The sequence below is a fragment of the Carassius carassius genome, chromosome 27, assembly GCF_963082965.1.
Source record: "Carassius carassius chromosome 27, fCarCar2.1, whole genome shotgun sequence".
NCBI lineage: Eukaryota > Metazoa > Chordata > Actinopteri > Cypriniformes > Cyprinidae > Carassius > Carassius carassius.
In genome coordinates, this window is record NC_081781.1 from 17,216,274 (window position 1) to 17,235,135 (window position 18,862).

The window sequence follows — 18,862 nt, forward strand, 5'->3', positions numbered from 1 at the left end:
TTAAGAGTTCAAATTAGTGGAGGACACATATTATTTGTATTAGTATATTAGTATTTTTAATGTTGTTGTTGTTGTTGTCTGAAGATCATGAGATAACAAGAACATCAGTCAGCTGGCCCCAAAACCATGTTTGCCTTTTATCTCTAAAGAAACTTATGAATGAAGCACGTGAGTTTGCCTCCCGCAGCTGGTATTTTTTCTCTTTGGCCCAGAACCACCAGAACAAACATTGGGAGAGCGCAAAGTAAACACCCCACTACAAACCTAACGATGCACTGCGACCACAAAAGCAACACGCGCCTCCTGAGGCTAAAGGAAAATCAACAACTCCCCGCTTTTTGTTGACCCACATTATTAAGAGAACGTTTGTACATGATATAGTGATAAGCTGGATGAATTAGCCTTTAAGAAGAAGGCTTTTATTATAAGAATTTAAATTAATAGCGTCATTCAGCCTATTTTATTTATATATTTATCTAAATATTTAATTTAGTTTTTTAATAATTCGTTATTAGTTATTTAACAATTTATGTTGGGCTGTGAATTTTGTCATTCCTGCACAAATTAAGAAATGTAAAAACGAATTGTTTGGTAGGCCTGTTCGATTTAATATTTATGTTTGATCTTGGATGAATAAAGGAGCTGGATAAAGCACGGTTTTATTATAGGCTAAACTAAAATGATTGCCGATAGGATTTAGGAAATAATAGGATTTATTTTTTTACAAATGTGCTTTTGTAGAAGATGATGAGTAAGGATATCTTCGTCTGATGTTGTACCCTTAATCAAAATTACCTTTACTTTTTTCGAATTTAAATGCAATGGCGTAACCTTTTATATTTATTTTATAATTATTTACAGGTTATAGGCTAATACAAAGACCTGACGCTTCATCTGTAATTCTTTTTTCACCATACCTTTGTCAAACAGATTTATGGCTAAAATTACCATCACGAAATTGTATTTAAACAGAAATAGAGTGTTTCCCACTAATTCATCTTAGGATTTTATTGGTGCAAAACAGAATGATGAAATGCTAGACGAACGTCTTATTAGTTTGAAGAAAAGAATCGTTTTATTAACTGCTTTTGGTTTGTCTTCTGACCAGTTTAACGACTTGGCAAATGTCAGTCCACCACGGTAAAGCGTACCACTGAGTATTTCTCTGAAAACCAGAGAAATAGCAAGGAGTTTTACTTATACTGTTCATTTTCTCTCCTATATATATATATACAGTAAAAGTGGCAGATCTCAGTCTATATTTGGTACAAAATAAACAAAAATAAATAAAAGCTCAGTCGTAATCACTTAAGAACCGAGGTCCACTAGGCTTGAAGTTAAAGGTCCCAGTAATGAATCCTGAAGCTGATGTGGGTGTCCTTGCATGCCGTGTACCGACTGTGCGGCGCCGAGGCCGGTCATGGAGTACGCGGATGCGCCGGGGTGGCTCATGTTACCCTGGAGCAGGAGCACGGAGTTCTGGTCAGGACTCTGCGGGGGCGAGAATTCGTCCTCCGAGCTTGACATCAGGGACTTCCCGCCGTCCAGCGGTGACAGCTGGTTCTGTTTGTTAGCGCCAGTGTTGTTGTTCTCGCTGTTCTCTCTGTCAACGAGAACGAGAGCAGGGTTTAGCTACTTTATATTGTAGATAAGATATGCTGTGTAAAATATCTAGTACAGTCATTGTTTTCTGGAATCTAAATGTAATAAAATAAATTCTCACACATTCAAATTTATTTCAGAATTAGGCTACTGAACGGCCAATTGGCCATCGAAATAACAGGAATAATTTTAATTTTAATGATCTGAAAATATCGGTAGTTTATCTTTAATCTGGGTTCACTGGAATTCCCTCTGACTGTTAAAATAAAAATGTAAATATAAAAAAGAAAGAAAAAATAGGTGCTCCATCTGGTAACAAATGAATTGCTTAACAAATATTATAAAACACAACTGAATCAACCTGATTTTATTGGTCACACTAATAAATATATTTTGTAAAAGCTATAAGACAGAAATAGATCCTTAAGGTAACAATGCTTTTCCAGTGATAGGCTACGACGCTGATCTCTGTTTTGCTATTTCTAAAATAAAGCAGTTGGATCTAAGTAAATATGTAAACAACAGCATCATCAGCACTGCAGCAGTCAGTTGTAAAGCAAGTGTTATGAGCAGCTAAACCTGCGGTATAAAACGCGTTTTTAATTAGTTCTCATGTGATTGAGCTTACCTTTCTTTTGCCTCCGCTGCGCGATCCCTCTGCCGTCTGTTTTTAAACCAGTTGCTCACTTGTGTGGTGGTCAGCCCTGTGGCCTCGGCCAGCTCCCTCTTTTCCCGAGGAGATGGATAGGGGTTGTGCGTGTACCACTCCCGCAGCACACCGCGGGATTTCTCCTTAAAACAGTAGCTGGTCTCCTCGCCGTCCCATATTGTGCGTGGCAGAGGAAATTTCCTCCGCACCCGATATTTCCCCACCGCTCCCAGCGGTCGCCCCCTCAGCTTCTCGGCCTCAACGTAATGGGCCTTAAGCCACAGCTGCTGCAGCTTCGGGTGGTTGTGAGGAGAGAACTGGTGACTCTCTAGTATCTTATAAAGTTCCCTGAAGTTTCCACGGTGGAAGGCGACGACAGCCTTGGCTTTGAGGACGCTCTCGTTCTTGTGGAGATGGTCGCAGGCCGGAAGAGACCACAGAAAACGGCCGAGACGCTCAAGGTTCCCCCCTTGTTGCAGCACCTCACACACACACGCGACTTGCTCCTGAGTAAACCCGAAGGAAGGCAACATTGACATGACGTCTGACTCCCGCTATACCAACCCGCTCTCCTCTAGATGCTGTGAAGGAAGCGGAATGGGAGACACACCGTTCGCCTTCTTTTAATGAGAGCGATTAAGTCGCTTGACAAGATTTTGGGGCTTGGAGATATCCTCTGCGCGCGCCGCGAAGTTTTAGGTGTTTGTTGAAGATAGTTTGCTCACTATCGACTCATGTCGCGCTAAAAGAGCACTGCGCGACTGCTGATTGGCTCTCCAGCTGCCCTATCCCCTGCAGCAGTGCGGAGAAAACTCTGCTTCCATTTCCTCCCACGGGGACTCGGTGGTCTGAAACTGGATCCCCCGTCTCCAGTTCTACCTGAGGGAGCCGGGCACCTCGATACTAATCAATTATAACAACTGTCTGAAGGCAGCGTTCACTCCTATTGCACCCAAAGCTTTTACATGCTTTTTTGGCGCTTGTTATTTTTTATGCTAACAGAATTTGAGCGAACAATGCTGTGCAAGTGAATAATGTCAAATTAACTGCATTGTCTTTATTTATTAACTAATAGTCTAAGAAAAGACGTTATTAGATAGACAATTCTTTAACAGATAATCCTGCATTTGATTGCTACAGAGTTATTTGCACTCTGCCTGGCTTGTGCCATTGTCAAGGGCACACGCTGTGCGCAAGGTCTAGATGCGCGCAGAGATATTTGGAGTCACATTGAAAACAATCAGCCTCTCGAGCTGGTAAGATAGTCACTAGATAAGAAGCGCTCCTGGTTTTTCAAACTGTGAACCGAACGAGTAAGACCGGTAGAATCTCAGAAATGGTTCTGCATGGTTACACAAAGACTGTGATGCATTTATTTACAAGAAAACCTTAGCCAAATCAAAGTTAATATCGATAATTTACCCACTTCAAGTATTCAACATCTGCTGTTTGAGTTCCATAAAATCGGTAAAACAACTTTCTTAGGCTATATACAAAATATTATATAAAGCAAATATCCACCAATATCCATAAAGATAAAACATACTTTTTTCTGTTTAGTTTATTTTTTTAGGACAAAAAAAAACATTAAACATAGCCTGTGGCACTTAAATGATTTGTATTCTATAGGCTTAGGGAAAAATAAAGAAAAAAAAATCTTCCCAGCTCTCTTTTTAGTCCTCTCTCGTCTCTCTCTGTACAGTGAAATCTAAAACCGGCGCATTAGTAAATGAGTTCTGTCTTCGTCGAGGTCTTTGCCATCCAGACGCTGTTTCAAGGCATATATCGCGTTTCTTTATCTTCGTCGAAATCTGAAATCTGACACCACGGCCACGCAAAACTCACAATCACTCACCTAGAATGGAGCACCTCTTTTAATTTAATTTGAGACGCGGCGTTCGTTTTAAGACGCTCTTTACGCATGGGGCCGTTAATGTGGAATAGACTTAAGGAGCCTCCACTGTTCCCTCTGTCTGGAGCTGAAATGATCTTGCAAGCCTCGAGACATTGACATAAAACGAGGACTTAATCGGTTTTAACAGCCAATCCGTACACCTGTGAAAACAACTTTTTGCCCACTGTCTCTGAAGGGTCAGAGAGGAGCCGGCTAATGAAAGCTGTCCCATCCATCTGTCCCGAAAGATCACAGAAAGCACAAAAAAAATAAAAAACATTTCAAATGTAAAAGCTAAAGATTTACCCCAAATAATTTTCTGGACTTATGCCTTAATTGTATTAAAATGCAAAATTAATTATAATTATTTATTTATTTTTTAGAAAATCCAATTAAATAAGAGCACATCTATCTTACAAAATGGCATATTGTCTGTATTTTTACGTTCATGCGAATATCTACGGTCTTATTATTTTGACTATTTTAAGTTTCTTAAGTCTGTAGTTTTCCCATTCGGAACCAATTTTCCATTGCTGTATGTGACTGTAGGCTTTATTGAATTTAACGACATTAATGTCTCTTCGTCAGTAGGGTCAAGTATCAGCTTCAGTGTAACAGCACACAGGCCTGTGATTGACGGCACTCGGGTTGTCGTAATGTCTCCACCACATTGCGGCGCGCCCCCTCCTTAAACCTCAGAAATCGAAAGGCCGTGCCCGTTCTCAGGCCCTGATCATTTCAAGATGTGCTCTTTTATGGCCTAAAGGCGAGGGTTGGCAAGGTCGACGCTAATTCCTGCACACATACCAATGGTAAACACACCATAAACTGCTTCACTCAAAAAGACATCACGGTAGGCTATACATTGGATAACAACGAGGTCATTCTCTTAAAGTATGTTTCAGTCATGTCCATAACTCTCCAGACGTATTAAAGGAATAGCTCAAATGCAGAACGCTATATTAAACCAGCAATAATTCCGTTCGTAAACACGTTATTCCTATTTTTTTTAGCAGTTTAAGAAAAATATTTTGAACATGCATGTTCTATTAAAGCGCCATTATTAATGAATCAACATTAGAGCCCCAAGAGTAGACAAAAACTGATTGCAAATAAATAAATAAATAAATAAATAAAAGCAACTCGCAAATCTTGGTGTAACTAGAATCAAAGAAGGTTGTAGTTTAAAGGACTTGTACATTTAATTACGTCATAGGGGAAAGCAAAGTAATCTGGGTTTTTAAGAATTAAGTAGGCTAATGGATTGTAAATATAAACGAATGGGCTTTCACAGTTCACCATCATTCAGTTTATGATGCAGACATTTCATGGATAATATTCGTTTTATGGTCTATTCTGTATAAAGTCATTATTTATAGCTTTAGCAATATTCTTCTGGGAGCCAGCATTTCTCGAGAACATGAGTTTTTGTGCATTTCTCTGAGATTGTGCATGCTTAAATGTGGCAGCACAACATAAAGAAGTTATCAAGGGCTTTTCAGAAATACAGAATATTTGAGTCTTAGGCCATGGCACCTTCCTCCTCTTGGTTTATAAAAATATGAAAACCTGATTCTAAGAACCTGTGTATTATTTCATACATAATCTTTGTATTTTCCCCCCAGATTGTTTCTTGTTTTCTAAGCAGAGTTTAATTTACTGTACAAGTTTAATTTTCTTGTGTCCACAGCAGAGGACATTAGGACTGTATGTGTGTGTGTGTGTGTGTGTGTGTGTGTGTGTTCATCTCCTGGGGAGACACTACAGATTAATTACATAGTGTACTATTTAAAAAATGTTCCTATGAAACAAGATACTTCTATGAAACTTATTTCTGTATTATTTTTATTACCAGTTGCTGCTAAAATCATGATATTATATAAAAAAGACAAGGTTGTGTACTCTCTTATTATATCCAACGTTAAATAATTCATAAATAAATAAAATAATTATAATATCATTCACATAGCCTATAATCATTCTATGATCACATGTCTTATTCAACATTTTATGCAGTACCATTATATATAATTTCGTCTCTCTAATTTCGTCTAAATAAATAAATAAATAGGGTGGCCATGCGCCATTCAGATGGGACACGTCCGGGACAGGATTTTAATATTGCCTAAAATATCCAGGTTTTGGATTTTTTGCACTGTGTAGGTCGATTTTTGTGTGACATTCATGAGAGCTAGAGAGAGCAGACGGCTCCTTATGTTTTCGGATAGCTCTGGCACCTACTTTGGTGTCTTTTTTTATTTTTAGCAGCGACTCTTCAAGTCAAACGAACGAACAAACACGTGCTCATATTTGCATCGCTTTGATCGTTCCCTGTAAAGCTCACCTTCTCACACCCAGCCCCACGATTGGTCGATTATGTAGCCTACAATACCTGCTGTTTTTGGTCAATGTTATTGGTCAAACTGCTTTGGATGTTTTATGCAATATTAAAATCCTCGCCGTGACGTGTCCCGTATGAACGGCACATGTGGCCACCCTATAAATAAATACATAAATAAGATGTTTTTGGTGGGTCTCAGAATGACATTGCCTGGACATTCATGATGTGAACGTCATTTTTTAGTCACTTTGTTATTGTCTTTTCATCATTCTATTCAGAAACATTACTGATAATGATCGGTTCCATGCAGTTATTTCAGAAATTTACCTCAAGAAGTAGCTCCATGTGTTGTCTGCATGAGAGCTTGCGATAGAACAAGTTTTTTTTTTTTAATTTTCACAAATATTTAATTTTAAGAGTTGTGTTTTTTTGTGCGGTCTTCACTTTCACTACAGCCTCATCAGTATTCATCTCTATATTTTGCTCCTGAGATAAAGTTTGCCACAGAAGACCTAGACCAGAAAGCTCTCAATAGATTTAAAAACGGGTCTATTGTAATTGAAGTCATGCAGCACTGCCCCCTGCTGGTTTGGATGTTTGAAATTGCCAAAAGTAAGTAAATAAATACATAATAATAATAACATCAGCATTTTGTTATGACAATATAAATATTTTGAATAATAATAAATATTAATAATTTCTGTTTTTACAATGAGTGTGATAATGTGCACAAAAACTTTCATCCTCAGAAATAACAATGTTCACTCTGTATTTTCATAAAACAAACCTTTTTTATTAAACATAGATTTTTTGTTCTCTTGATTTAAGAAGGGTTGTACAGAAGTGGTGGATCTCAGACCCAGTTGGCCCTTGACCTCACATTAGCACAGAGTATAGTGCTCTGGCGCAGTAGGCACGAGGGTCTAGTTACATGTGCTTCACAGTCTGCTGTGCTTCACTAAATGTCACACTTTGAATCCTCCAGAAAAAGTCAGGGGTCAGGTTCTTTAATAAGCCCACTTCTGCAGGGTTCCTCCTTTTTCTATGGGCTGTCTTTTTCAGAATTTATGAACATCTTCACTGTTTTTAAAAACACACACTGAAAATAGCTGTCTTGTGGAGTGTGAATCTATTATTACTTCCTTCATATCTGCTAAAACATTTAAAACAATTATGATTTTGATGTACTTTTCTCATATGTAATATTTGGTTGACTTCATTCGCACTGAATGACCGTTCCTTGTACTTTACATTCTTTTGGTGAAACTCTAGAGCAAATTAAAAGGAAGGTGTTTTCTTCTCTTCGGTGCCTTTTGTTATAAAGGATGAAAAGCGCTTTAAGGACGCCCAAAAAACATCCCATTCACGCTACAAGGAGATGGAGTGACATATTTTGTATTTAAATAATACAAAAAAGCAACATAACACCGCTTCCCATGAAACGCATGTAGTCTGCCAAGGGGAAATAGGGGACGTGAAACACACGTCCCTCTTTCTTGCGCCCACCAGTTCTTTGCTTAGAGCCCCAGACAATAGTGCTTTCTTAACCTTCAGTATACCAGGAGGCGTCATCTGATACCTGGCAATCAGCTAATCTGGTGCCCTAGGCGACAGGGTCACCTTTGGGCAGGTAACAATAGATTCATTACCCAATGTGCTTTTATGTCTCCTCCTTTGTGCGAGGGAGCAAATCCTACCTGGGCGCCATTCAATTAGCGCTGACTCACACGGACTGGTGTAGACAACTGTGTGTCAAGAGAAGGAAATGTTCCCACGCCAGTAAACTGATTTTGGCTCCTACTGTCACACTTTTATAAGCAATCAAAGTTTGCATAAATACCCGTCTCATTAATATAATTGCCTGCTGTCTTATTACATTATACATTACAATATCTAGATATGGAAGAACAGAGAATGTCCTGTTTAGTAATACTAAGAAGAGAGTATATATCTTTTATCACCTTTTCATAATCTACCAAATGATGAGCCTGCGTTTTGCCATAGACTTCGAGCCAAAAGTCTATTCCTGCTAGATCATGTGAGGACGGTTCAGGAAATCTAATAAGGATATGTAACTTCTCCTCATATACGCTGGCTTTTTGGATGACCTTTACTTTGAGTAATGTCATGACAGGTACCATATGACACTTTAAGAGTGAGCAGGGGCTTATTCAGCTGCCAGGCTTTGGCTAGAGATCACAGAGGACGCCCCTGGTGAGAATACAAGCTTGATCTCCACCATGCTGCATATGTGTTCGTCCATGCATTAGTAATGTCTGAGATCACCGCCAGCCATCCAGGGGGTCCAAGTTGTAGCCTGATCTGGTTAAATGGATAGAGTCTTGGATGTCCTTTAGACAGACATCACCCCTGCCATTGGTTAAAAACATATAGCTGACTTACCTGGTGCTTCCAATAAGAGATGATTCACTGAAAGTGATGTCATTCCCTTTACTTATTGAATTATCAGGCTTAGGACTCTAATGTGAAACACCGGTGTCAGTGACATAGACAACCCTTGGATCATTCATTATATATGTACAAATATAAATATTTAATAGGGTGGAAGGGTTTAGAAAAATAGGTTTCTTTCAAGCAGGACTGACGTTTTAAGGTTTCTTGTGGTTCTTGCAGTATGTACAGAGCTCATGTTTGGTGTAAAGGTGTGGTCACATTAACAAAATTTCATGGATGAATATAAGCAAATTTGTATATTATGCACAGCTCATACAGAATTCACTTTTAAACCAAGCAGCTTGCTGTAGGTAAACAAATTTGGATCACTAACTTGAACCTGTTGCGAAATCGGTGTGAGGAATCTTTTTTTCCCTCATGCAAAATTCCCAATTTGAATTTGCTAATGAAAATTTGCCGAACTACTGTAAATGTGACTGCACCTTATGAAGCTCACAGAATTCAGCGCCAGGCATTTTCTAATGCTAAAGGAAATGAAAAACACGTCCAAATCATTATAAAATAGTTGTCACACAAATAAACAAAAACAAACACTCATACTTCAGTTATTCCTGATGAATTCTTGCAAACAAATGGCTTGTTTTCTAACCTAGCTTCCTAGTATATTAACAGTTTATGAGGAAGGCACATGTGACCAGTTGCACTAATGTTCAAGATTATATACTAAAAAATGTCCACATTGGGATGCGTAGAAAGAGAGTTTGAATCGAAAATTCTGTAACCTAAAAGTCCAACATAACAAAAAAACCTTTATCAAATTTGCATCGTCACACTCAAAGAATTTAAATAAAAAAGACCATAAACAACAACAAAAAAGGCATCTGTGCTTCAAAAAAAAATCTTGTTAAAACAAAATCACTACAAAGTTGCATTTTTGATTCAGAGCACATTTGTGCTTTTTAACTGGTCTTTTTGTACCTTTGGTGAGAGTAAAGACAGTGTATGTAAATAATCTTCAGACGCTCAGTGCATTGCCTGGTTCATTCTGCAGCCCTCTTAGTGCATGTTGGGATATCTGAGGACAGGAAGGCACTGTTTGCATTTTATATCCATCATCAGGGTTCATTTAAAAATTATTTGTGCTTACAGGGTCCGTAAGGGCACAATGCGGCATGACAAAACCAGTGAAATGCAGCTCTTCGTTGCTAATGATATGATCATAGATCACTTCCATCATCATCCATCTGTACAGTCTGCAGCTTGGCCAGCTCTTTCCCTTCCATGTCCAGATCACCACAAACAACCCTGACTGGGCCTTCTCCTGCCCTAGACACAACTTGCAGGCTGTTGGGCAGCTGAACATCTTGAGACCTGTAGTCTGAAGACAGGGCTACACTGTCCTCTTGGATGCCACGTCCAGCTTGATTCAGAGTGTGGTGTACCCCAGTGCCCGAGAGGGCAGAGGTGACCGTGGCTGTGATGGTAGGGGGAAGTGAACCACCGGTAGAGGAAGAAGAAAGGAAAAGGGAGGCTGTGTAGCCCAGGTTGCTGCCTTGGTCCAGGGACATTTCAGAAGGATAAGTGTAGCTTCCAGACACATCCAAAGGCTCCTGCTTCACAGTTTGGGTATAAAGAAGGGTTTGGCTCAAGTGTTGAGGAGAGTCACTGACCACGTTCCCCAAAGGAGCAGAGCCTGTATGGGGGATAAAGAAGAAGATCCAATTTAGTAAAGGTAGCTCTCCATGTCTGGTAAGCTTAAGAAATTACTGAATATGTGCGATGTGTCACACTCTCAATAATAGTTAGAAGTTACAGCGAGTTGTTTGTGGAGAAATGCAATGAAAGCAATCAATTTTTTTTTTCAAATAAACTTGATCTTTTGATATATATTGTTTTAGTTGCACATTATGTTCTTTATGACAGTCTCAGATGTCAAATTCTGTCAGTTCGCAAAATTCGCAAAAACTGCTTTTCCACTTTACTAGAACTTGTAGCACTAAATAAACATGAATAAACATCAGAAGGTACGTTAAAACAACTTAACTGAAATATATAATCTCTCATGTAATAGCTCAATCAGTGTTTCAACCACGGAAAAGGTCAATAAAACAGTTTGTGTCACATGTTTACCTCGGGAAAGTGTTCATAGCTAGTAGTTAGAAAGAAAAGAATATTTAAGAGAAGAGCATATTGCAAAATATCATCAATATCATTAAAAATTACAAATGCATTATATTTTACATAACATCTCTTTGATTAATGAATTATTTTATATCTGAATACATCTAATTCTGTCAAAAATGTAAGTTTATATTTCATATTATGTAGAAACATAATAATGAAATCATTATAAAGCAGAGAATTTCCTTTTTAATTCATTGCCTAAAACTAAAAAACATCAAGTTCAAACCGACTCCAACAAAAATGATGGAGCAGCTCTCATATAGTGCTGTAACCCTAAACACTTTGGCCGGGACATCAACCCATCCCAGTTTAATACAATGTTCTTTTCTTTTAGTTGGTAATAGCCGCGTGTAACAACTCAACTAAGAATGGATGAGAGAGATGGATGGATGGAGAGGACAGAGGTGTGATCTGTTTATCCAAATAGGACTTCTTCGTTGTTATCTCAAGAGGTTTGCTTCTGTCCCTCTCCGTTTCTTTTATTTCATTCTTTTGGTCAATATCTCTTTGTACCTCTCTTGCTTTCTTTTCTTCAAAACTTTTCTCGTGAACTGTTAAATGAAACACCTTTTTCATTTTCTGTTTGCGGTTAGACTTGCTATGAGTTCCTTGTAACTCTAGAATGTGGTTCTTGGCACATGTCTCTTGCAGTGACAGCTTTTGACTTTCGGCCAGACACTTTTCTTCCATTAGGCTTGCACAAATGTCTGATAAATAATCACAGTGCCCAAACCCCTCCGCCCCCACTTCATACTGGCTCACTTTCTGAAACTAGAACCAAGTTTTCTACAAGTTTTCTTTAGCTTCCTGCAGACATTGCTTGTGTGAGGGGGTTGTTGTATAGAGGGGGTCAGGAATATATTTTCTTTCCATCTGACTTATAAGGTTTACTCAGTCCTGTTTTGTCATTTGGACGACTATGCAGAAGAATAATCTGAAACCCATATCGCGCAAGTTTTGACTTCATAGACAAAATGGTGCTGAAAGAAAATTTCTATTGTTTCTTTGTATTTGTGAGGCACTGGAGATCAAACTTTGTGTTTTTATGAAGACATGTTTTATTGAAATGCCTTGAAAATTATGGGCACAAGGAAACAGGGTTTTGGCTAAACAATTTTAATAACATCTTTTTCTTGCTGGATCGTTTGGGCTCAACTGTTTTCCTTCTAAATCAAAAGTTCAGCCAGGGGTGGGTTTGTTTTTATGTGGCTCGTAAACTGCATATTAAAGGATAAAACAGACGAGAGAGAGAGGAGCAGAATGCAGCTAGCCTTGCTGTTATTGATGTGGCCATAAAATATTCATGGAAAGAACCATTAGTGAGTTGTTAGGGCCATGGAGGGGAGGTGGGGACCGTGTTGAGAGACTGCGTTTGGTATGATCCTCTAGCTAGTTGACCTGGACCCCCACATGCCTCTCACAACTTCACCCACAATGCACTCAACTGCCCGTGACCCACAAGGCTTTCTTGCAAAACCTCTGCTCTTTTGCACTGAGCTCTGCGGTCACTTTTGGCAAGCTTAACCACATAAATGTTCGGTGACAGTATTCTCCAAAGTGATGATGTAATTACTCTGGCTCTCATGAGCTCACTAGAAGTGCTCGGACTACTTTAGATATTGTTGTTATTGTATCTTCAAAAACATATGCTTGAGACACAGAGGCTCAAACCAGCCATTTTGAACTGGAAGTGTAAGGAAAACATTATGTATATACCCAATTTACAGAAAGAAATAACCCCAAAATGAAAAAAATGTGGTCATTAATTACTCACTCTCATGTTGTTCCAAATCTGTAAGTTAAAGGCATCCAAAACAACACTGAACCCCAATGACATGTATTATATACACAAAATATCTTCTTTTGTGTTCTGAATTAGAAAGTAGTCATACAGGTTTGGAAGAACATGAAAGTTAGTGAATTCTGACAGATTTTTGGTGAACTGTCTCAATATATCTAATAAATGGCCTCCTACCGTGAGTGGATGATGTTGTGGATGGGGGCATCATTAAAGGAGGAAGCCCCATGGTGGTTTCACTTCCAGGGAGACTGACCACACTGTAACTGCTGAGATGAAGGCCTCCTGAGGTAGTGGATGGAGTGGAGGGGGCTGAAGCGAAGGAGACCACTGAAGAAATGACTCCATCTTCAGCATTGGAAACCAGAGTCTGCATGGCCTCCAGCTTTCCAGAGGCAGTTTCAGAAACCCCCATTGAGAACGGAGCATAAGACACAGAAGACCCACTTAACAGCCTCTCCTGACCGTGATGGGAGACCCTCTGGGGATCAAAGGTCAAGAAATGGCCACTCGTGGTGCCAAGTCCATTCAGGAAAGCATTGCTACTGTGTGACTGAATGTAGGCTCCACCGTTAATGTAGTGAGCATTCACACTTGCTAGATCACCATTAAAACTCATTCCTCCAGCCACATGTGAAGGCATTTTGACATCTCCAATTTGTTGGATGACTGTGGTTCCTCCATCCAAGTAAACTGTAGGGGGGGCTGTTCCGTGTGGGACTAAGCTAGAAGAGCCGCTAGAGAGGGGACGTGGTGACAAGTCCTCCTGGCCTTTACTGCACTCATCTTCTGTACTATGATTGCCATCTGACTCACTGAAAAAAAAACACGTTTTTAAGAAACATACGTATGTTTAATTATTTATATATTATTTATATTATTTATTTATATGCTATTTATAATTATATATAATTATTTATATGCTAAAATTGTGTTTGTCATGAGATCTTGCTTTTTTTCTGCAAAGCCATCAATTATTTGCAGTCTTATGAGTTTAGTTTGTGCATTTTGAATTGTTGCACTATGCTACATATTAATTGAAGAACTTTCACTAAATTTACTAACAGTAAATAATATTAAAATGTCCATAATCATTTGAAAATCTATCTGGTAAACCCATGTTCTGTGAAAAAATAATAATAAGAAGAAAAGAAGTAATTTCCAATTGATTTCTCTGTTTATTTGTTTATCTTATAATCAGTAAATTAAAACTACTTTAGAATTTCACGGTAAAGAAAGTGTGTACTGAACTATAGCCTACCCACTAACTGCTTTATCAGTAGCGTTATATGCATTTGTGTTAAAACACTTTAGGAAAAAAAGCTTATAAACCAGCTTTCCAACTTTAAAGCACATTGCAATAATAAATACTACTAAGTCGAACTCGTGCGCTCTTTTAAAAGCAGACCGCTAAAATTAAAATCATTTTCTGTAAATATCTCAGCCATCATATCTAAAGTGGACCTCTTGCCCCCGGGGGTCAAAAATCAGAAAAAAAAAAGGATCTGAGCTCTTGGAGGCATTTGGTCTCTTTACAGACTATGACAGCTGCGGGTGCATCGTTCAGAGTGAGTCGAGCAGCCAAGCCACATCTAAACAAAGATCTTATTGACACGACAAGCCGTTTGTCTTTTCTCGTCCAAAAAGCTTCCATAAAGAGTTCATGGACATCTTCGTTCAAACAATGAGTAATTATCTTTGTCAGGGTTTGACAGTGAAACATCAAAGCAGCGCTTACTCTTTGACGCATACGGAAAGGCTGACCTCCCTTATTTACGAGTCTCAAGTTTGATTATTTATGATAAAAGCAGCATTGGCGTAATGGTGAAGAGTTATTTCCACCGCAGTTTGAAACTCTGAACGATCTACAAGCAAAAGTTTACAAACACTGAGCTGCTTCTTATCTGCCTCAGATGCCTCAAGCTGCGAAGAGGATTTTGGTCAGGTCAGGAGATTGAGTGCAGATCTCTCTGACTGATTATCAGGGTGGGACAATGGCTTTAAAATCCAGAAACAAACATAGACAATGGCTATGGTAATGTAATGGCTGATCATATCTAAAGTAAACCTAAGATCTGTTTGGGTTGTATTTGAAAGCAGCAACATGTCTGTTAAAATGTTTGTTAGGTCTTTGTTTTGCTTATACAATTAATGTGACCCTTTTAATTAAATGAGCCAATTTATGAAATGTCTACATCGTTAAAAGAGGCTTGAGCTGAACTAACAACTCAAATGTGAAAAAGAAGGACTTTTAAGCAATTCTTCAAATAGCGTTTTCTACTTAAAAATGTACTTTTTGTAAAAAATTGTCTAGACTCATCTGAACAATCCATAGTGCATAATGCACTTTTTAAATTTTAAAGTACTATCAAGAAGCCAAAATGGCTTTAAATAAGAATAATATTATTTGATGAACCAAGAACCAGTGAAGAACCTTCGTTTTTAAGAGTAATCGCGTCACGGTCTCCACGTTCTTCAAAACTGCACCTCATTGAAGCGCTCAAAGCTTCGTATTTCAAAACATTGGTGAAACGTGTCCTCCGTTCTCTCGCGTGCATTCCACAAAAGCCTACGCTTTCCGCTTTCGATAAACGACTTAAATATAACTGCGGCTTACCTTTTTGACTGCGCCTCAGATGGATTTCTGTCTCTCTGCCTCCTGTTTTTGAACCAGTTGCTGACCTGCGTCAGAGAAAGTCCTGTCATTTTGGCCAGATTTCGTTTCTCGGTTGGGGATGGGTACCGGTTCCGCTTGTACATCTCCTTCAGCGCGTTCCTAGACCTCTCTTTGAAACAATACACGGTCTCCTCTCCGTCCCAGATAGTCCGAGGCAGCGGATATTTCCTGCGTAAACGATACTTGTCCACGGCACCCAGCGGTCTGCCCCGCGCCTTCTCCGCTTCGATGTAGCGCGCCTTGTACCACATATCCTGCAGAGACGAGTGGTTTGGCTGACTGAAACTGTGGTTCTCCAAAATGCAGTAGAGCTCTTGGTAGCGCGCCTGGTGGAACGCGACTATCGCTTGCGCTTTCAGGATGCTCTCGTTCCCCCGCAGCAGGTCACTCTGCGGCAGTGACCAGAGGAATCTGGCCAGGCGCTCCACGTTCCCACCCTGCAGCAGCGCTTCGCAGACGCATGCGACCTGCTCGGGGGAGAAGGCCAGGGAAGCCGGTGAGCAGTCCAAAAGTTCGGCATTCTCCATCGGCAACTCCGCGGGGTCCAGCACTGACAGCTTGACACTCCCACGAGTCTCCCTCTTGATCTCATCGGCGCTTATGACCTCGCTTGAGGAAGAAGACATTTTGACCGCGTCCTGATAAGTCACTCCTCTGGGTTTCAGGCAGCACATCAGGCGATCGGGTTTCGCCCCTCCATCCAAGCACGATCAGGTATCTGGCCGAGTGTGTGGTGTGGATAAGATCTGGCGTCCCCCGTTCCACCACAAGTTTAACTCCACAGCCCACGTTGGAAAGGAGTCCAAACCCTGAGCGCATTTTGATTCGCCGCTCTGCCCCGGTGGGGAGGAGCGACTGGGATGTGTAGACAAATGTTTGCGCTGGGAACGTCCATCAAGCGTGAAGTGGGAACGCTTGTACCTGCGAAAGGTAATGCAGGCTGCACTACGTCCACACGTCCACAATACTGGCACGAGATTTCACATTTTCAGATAGTTTCTCTGCCTGTGTCATCACTCAAGAACATGCCTTCTTCCTATTAAATGACTAATTATACCTATGCTAAATGATGAGATGATTGCATGACCATCACATCCCAGATGTTATTGTCTAAGGCGCTATGTAAAATATAAAGGATTTACAGTTGATATATACGAAAGAGCAAAATTCATGTCATGAAGATTAAATGACATATGAATAAGCAGATTGTCTTGTTTAGAGATATAAAGCATCCAGCTTTTACTAGCTTTCATCCATATGTTTAAAATACAAATATCATGAGAAGATGGGGAGGGTTGTGACATTTTCCATTTTGCTTATCTTTGACACAGCCCTATAAGTAACTCAGACACACACACACAATGTTTTTTTTTAATTTGTAGCATTTTTATTATTTTTATTTTTAACATAATTTTACCAAAATACTTCAATTTATAGCAGATACATCTGGGAATATTATATCAAAGTTTGAGACACATATAGCAAAAAAACAAGAAGTTTCAGTGACTGGAACAAAATTTGCTGCAACAATTCTATTTGCCATTTTTGTCTGAGCTAATTCATTGCTTAATTTCATCATGTATGTTTACATACATTTTTGGAGAGATTAACCATTATTATCTAGAACGCTTCACCTTCAACAAAGAAATAATAGCTAAATGCAAAGCTGTTTAGTCATCTATTGTTTTGCAGGTTGTATAAGAAGCAGATTTCCTGAATCTCAAATGTAGCCCAGCGACTCTTCCAACTGTTTATGTCTGTCCATTTGTCAGACAGGCATTGACAATCTGCCTCTTGATTGCACTCTTTTTTCAGTTTGTCATGCTGTTTACTGGAAACCAAAGGTCTGAATGGGAGCCAGCAACCACAACAGCTGAGAGGAGGCCCCAGAAGCCTCTCACAAAAGCGGAGGGAAGTTTGACTTGATTGCATCCCTAAAATTAAACCTAGCACAAACAGAATACCTGGCAGCAGCTCTGGGCACAGCCATGCATTCTCATGCTCTTTGGTATGATGGTGGCATGTTGGTATGTAGGTATCAGACTTTATACTGGTTAGTGATTATAGAAGCCCATGTCTGTCCCTGGGGAAATGCAGTAAACGATGTCTCTCTTCAGCACTATCAGTAATGGACTATGTAATGATGAGAGCTGTCATGAAGCTGTGTTATTGTATGTTACAAACATCAGGATAAGACCTCTATTATGCAATCTTGGGAGGAGTACACAGCTGTAAAATGGCCAAATGATTGTCTTTATCCCTTAGATTCCCATGTTTAGATTAGGTGAAGTGTTGCCTGTTGTTCTGGGAATGGATTTTGTTAGCAGATAAACGGTCTAAATTGTCTGTTAGAAACCATTAGTGACACTAATTTAGTGTTTGTTTTTGTTTTTGTCCTGCTTAATATTTTTAAGCATCATCATTTGCACTTTGTCCAAGTTTGTTGTATGCAAACTTTAATTTTCCTAATTTCTTTTTAAAATGATGTTATCTCTAATCAAGGTATGATGAAATGTTGTGATATGAAGCGTTTCATTACAATCAATCATTGTCACCAGAGCTGGACATATGTGCACACTCCTAAATTTTTACATGATTTATGTTTTACATGCTTTTCAATGCTTTTTCAATCCTAGTTTCTGTTAGTTAGTTTCTGGACACTGGCTTCTTGGGTGGCTTGTGAAGATTTTCCTGGTTGAATCCTTGTGTAAGTGCAGGATGATAAGTTTGTCATAGGGGGCTGGGTGTTGGAATTCAGCTGAGAATATCCTGCCAATTTAAATACTTAATATACCTTGAGCTTCAGCAGATGATCCAAAACACATGCAACCAAATCCATCACAAAGCTTCATTCAGTTGGCCAAAATACACCAAACAGAGAGACAGACAAAAGGAACACCCAAAATCTTTTCTCTAAAATGTTTGATCATTCATTAATTTGTTAATTCATTCATTCATTTTAATACATATTTGTATTGTATTTTTACTTTAAATTTATCATATATTTATTTACTTACATTGGTAATACTATTATTTTGTATATATTTTTTATTGCATTTATGAATTTTATTCATTTTTTATATATCAGATTGATCAAAATGTGTAGTTGGTTTATTTAATTTAATTAGATGAATCATCAGATGAATAACTTTTTATGTGCTTGATGTCAAGGTATAAAGAGTGGATCCCTATTTCTCTAAAATATGTTCACCACACGCTGTCTGTTTCATTGCTTGTGGCATCTCCACATGTGTGACACTATGGCCATGAATGAATCCTTTGTGGCACTGCAACTGCACAGA

General features: G+C 39.1%; 2 protein-coding genes across 2 annotated transcripts; both read right to left on the minus strand.

The window, feature by feature from the left end:
• Nucleotides 1-997: 997 nt before the first annotated feature.
• On the minus strand, nucleotides 998-3,198 carry six1b (SIX homeobox 1b). Its single transcript, XM_059512991.1, has 2 exons — nucleotides 2,231-3,198; nucleotides 998-1,603 (listed from the first exon to the last, which is right to left on the minus strand). Exons 1-2 carry the CDS (start codon nucleotides 2,788-2,790, stop codon nucleotides 1,309-1,311), a joined length of 855 nt encoding a protein of 284 aa, XP_059368974.1. The 5' UTR covers nucleotides 2,791-3,198; the 3' UTR covers nucleotides 998-1,308.
• Nucleotides 3,199-9,343: 6,145 nt separating this feature from the next.
• Nucleotides 9,344-16,309, minus strand: six4b (SIX homeobox 4b). The gene is made up of 3 exons (XM_059512992.1): nucleotides 15,501-16,309; nucleotides 13,061-13,698; nucleotides 9,344-10,594 (listed from the first exon to the last, which is right to left on the minus strand). Exons 1-3 carry the CDS (start codon nucleotides 16,232-16,234, stop codon nucleotides 10,119-10,121), a joined length of 1,848 nt encoding a protein of 615 aa, XP_059368975.1. The 5' UTR covers nucleotides 16,235-16,309; the 3' UTR covers nucleotides 9,344-10,118.
• Nucleotides 16,310-18,862: the final 2,553 nt, after the last annotated feature.

Coding starts and splice junctions, on each gene's coding strand:
- six1b (XM_059512991.1), bottom strand. CDS start 2,790: ATGTCAATGTTGCCTTCCTTCGGGTTTACTCAGGAGCAAGTCGCGTGT. Junction 1,604..2,230: donor GCAGCGGAGGCAAAAGAAAG/GTAAGCTCAATC, acceptor TCTCGTTGACAG/AGAGAACAGCGAGAACAACA.
- six4b (XM_059512992.1), bottom strand. CDS start 16,234: ATGTGCTGCCTGAAACCCAGAGGAGTGACTTATCAGGACGCGGTCAAA. Junction 13,699..15,500: donor TCTGAGGCGCAGTCAAAAAG/GTAAGCCGCAGT, acceptor TTTTTTTTTCAG/TGAGTCAGATGGCAATCATA. Junction 10,595..13,060: donor CACAACATCATCCACTCACG/GTAGGAGGCCAT, acceptor TCCCCCATACAG/GCTCTGCTCCTTTGGGGAAC.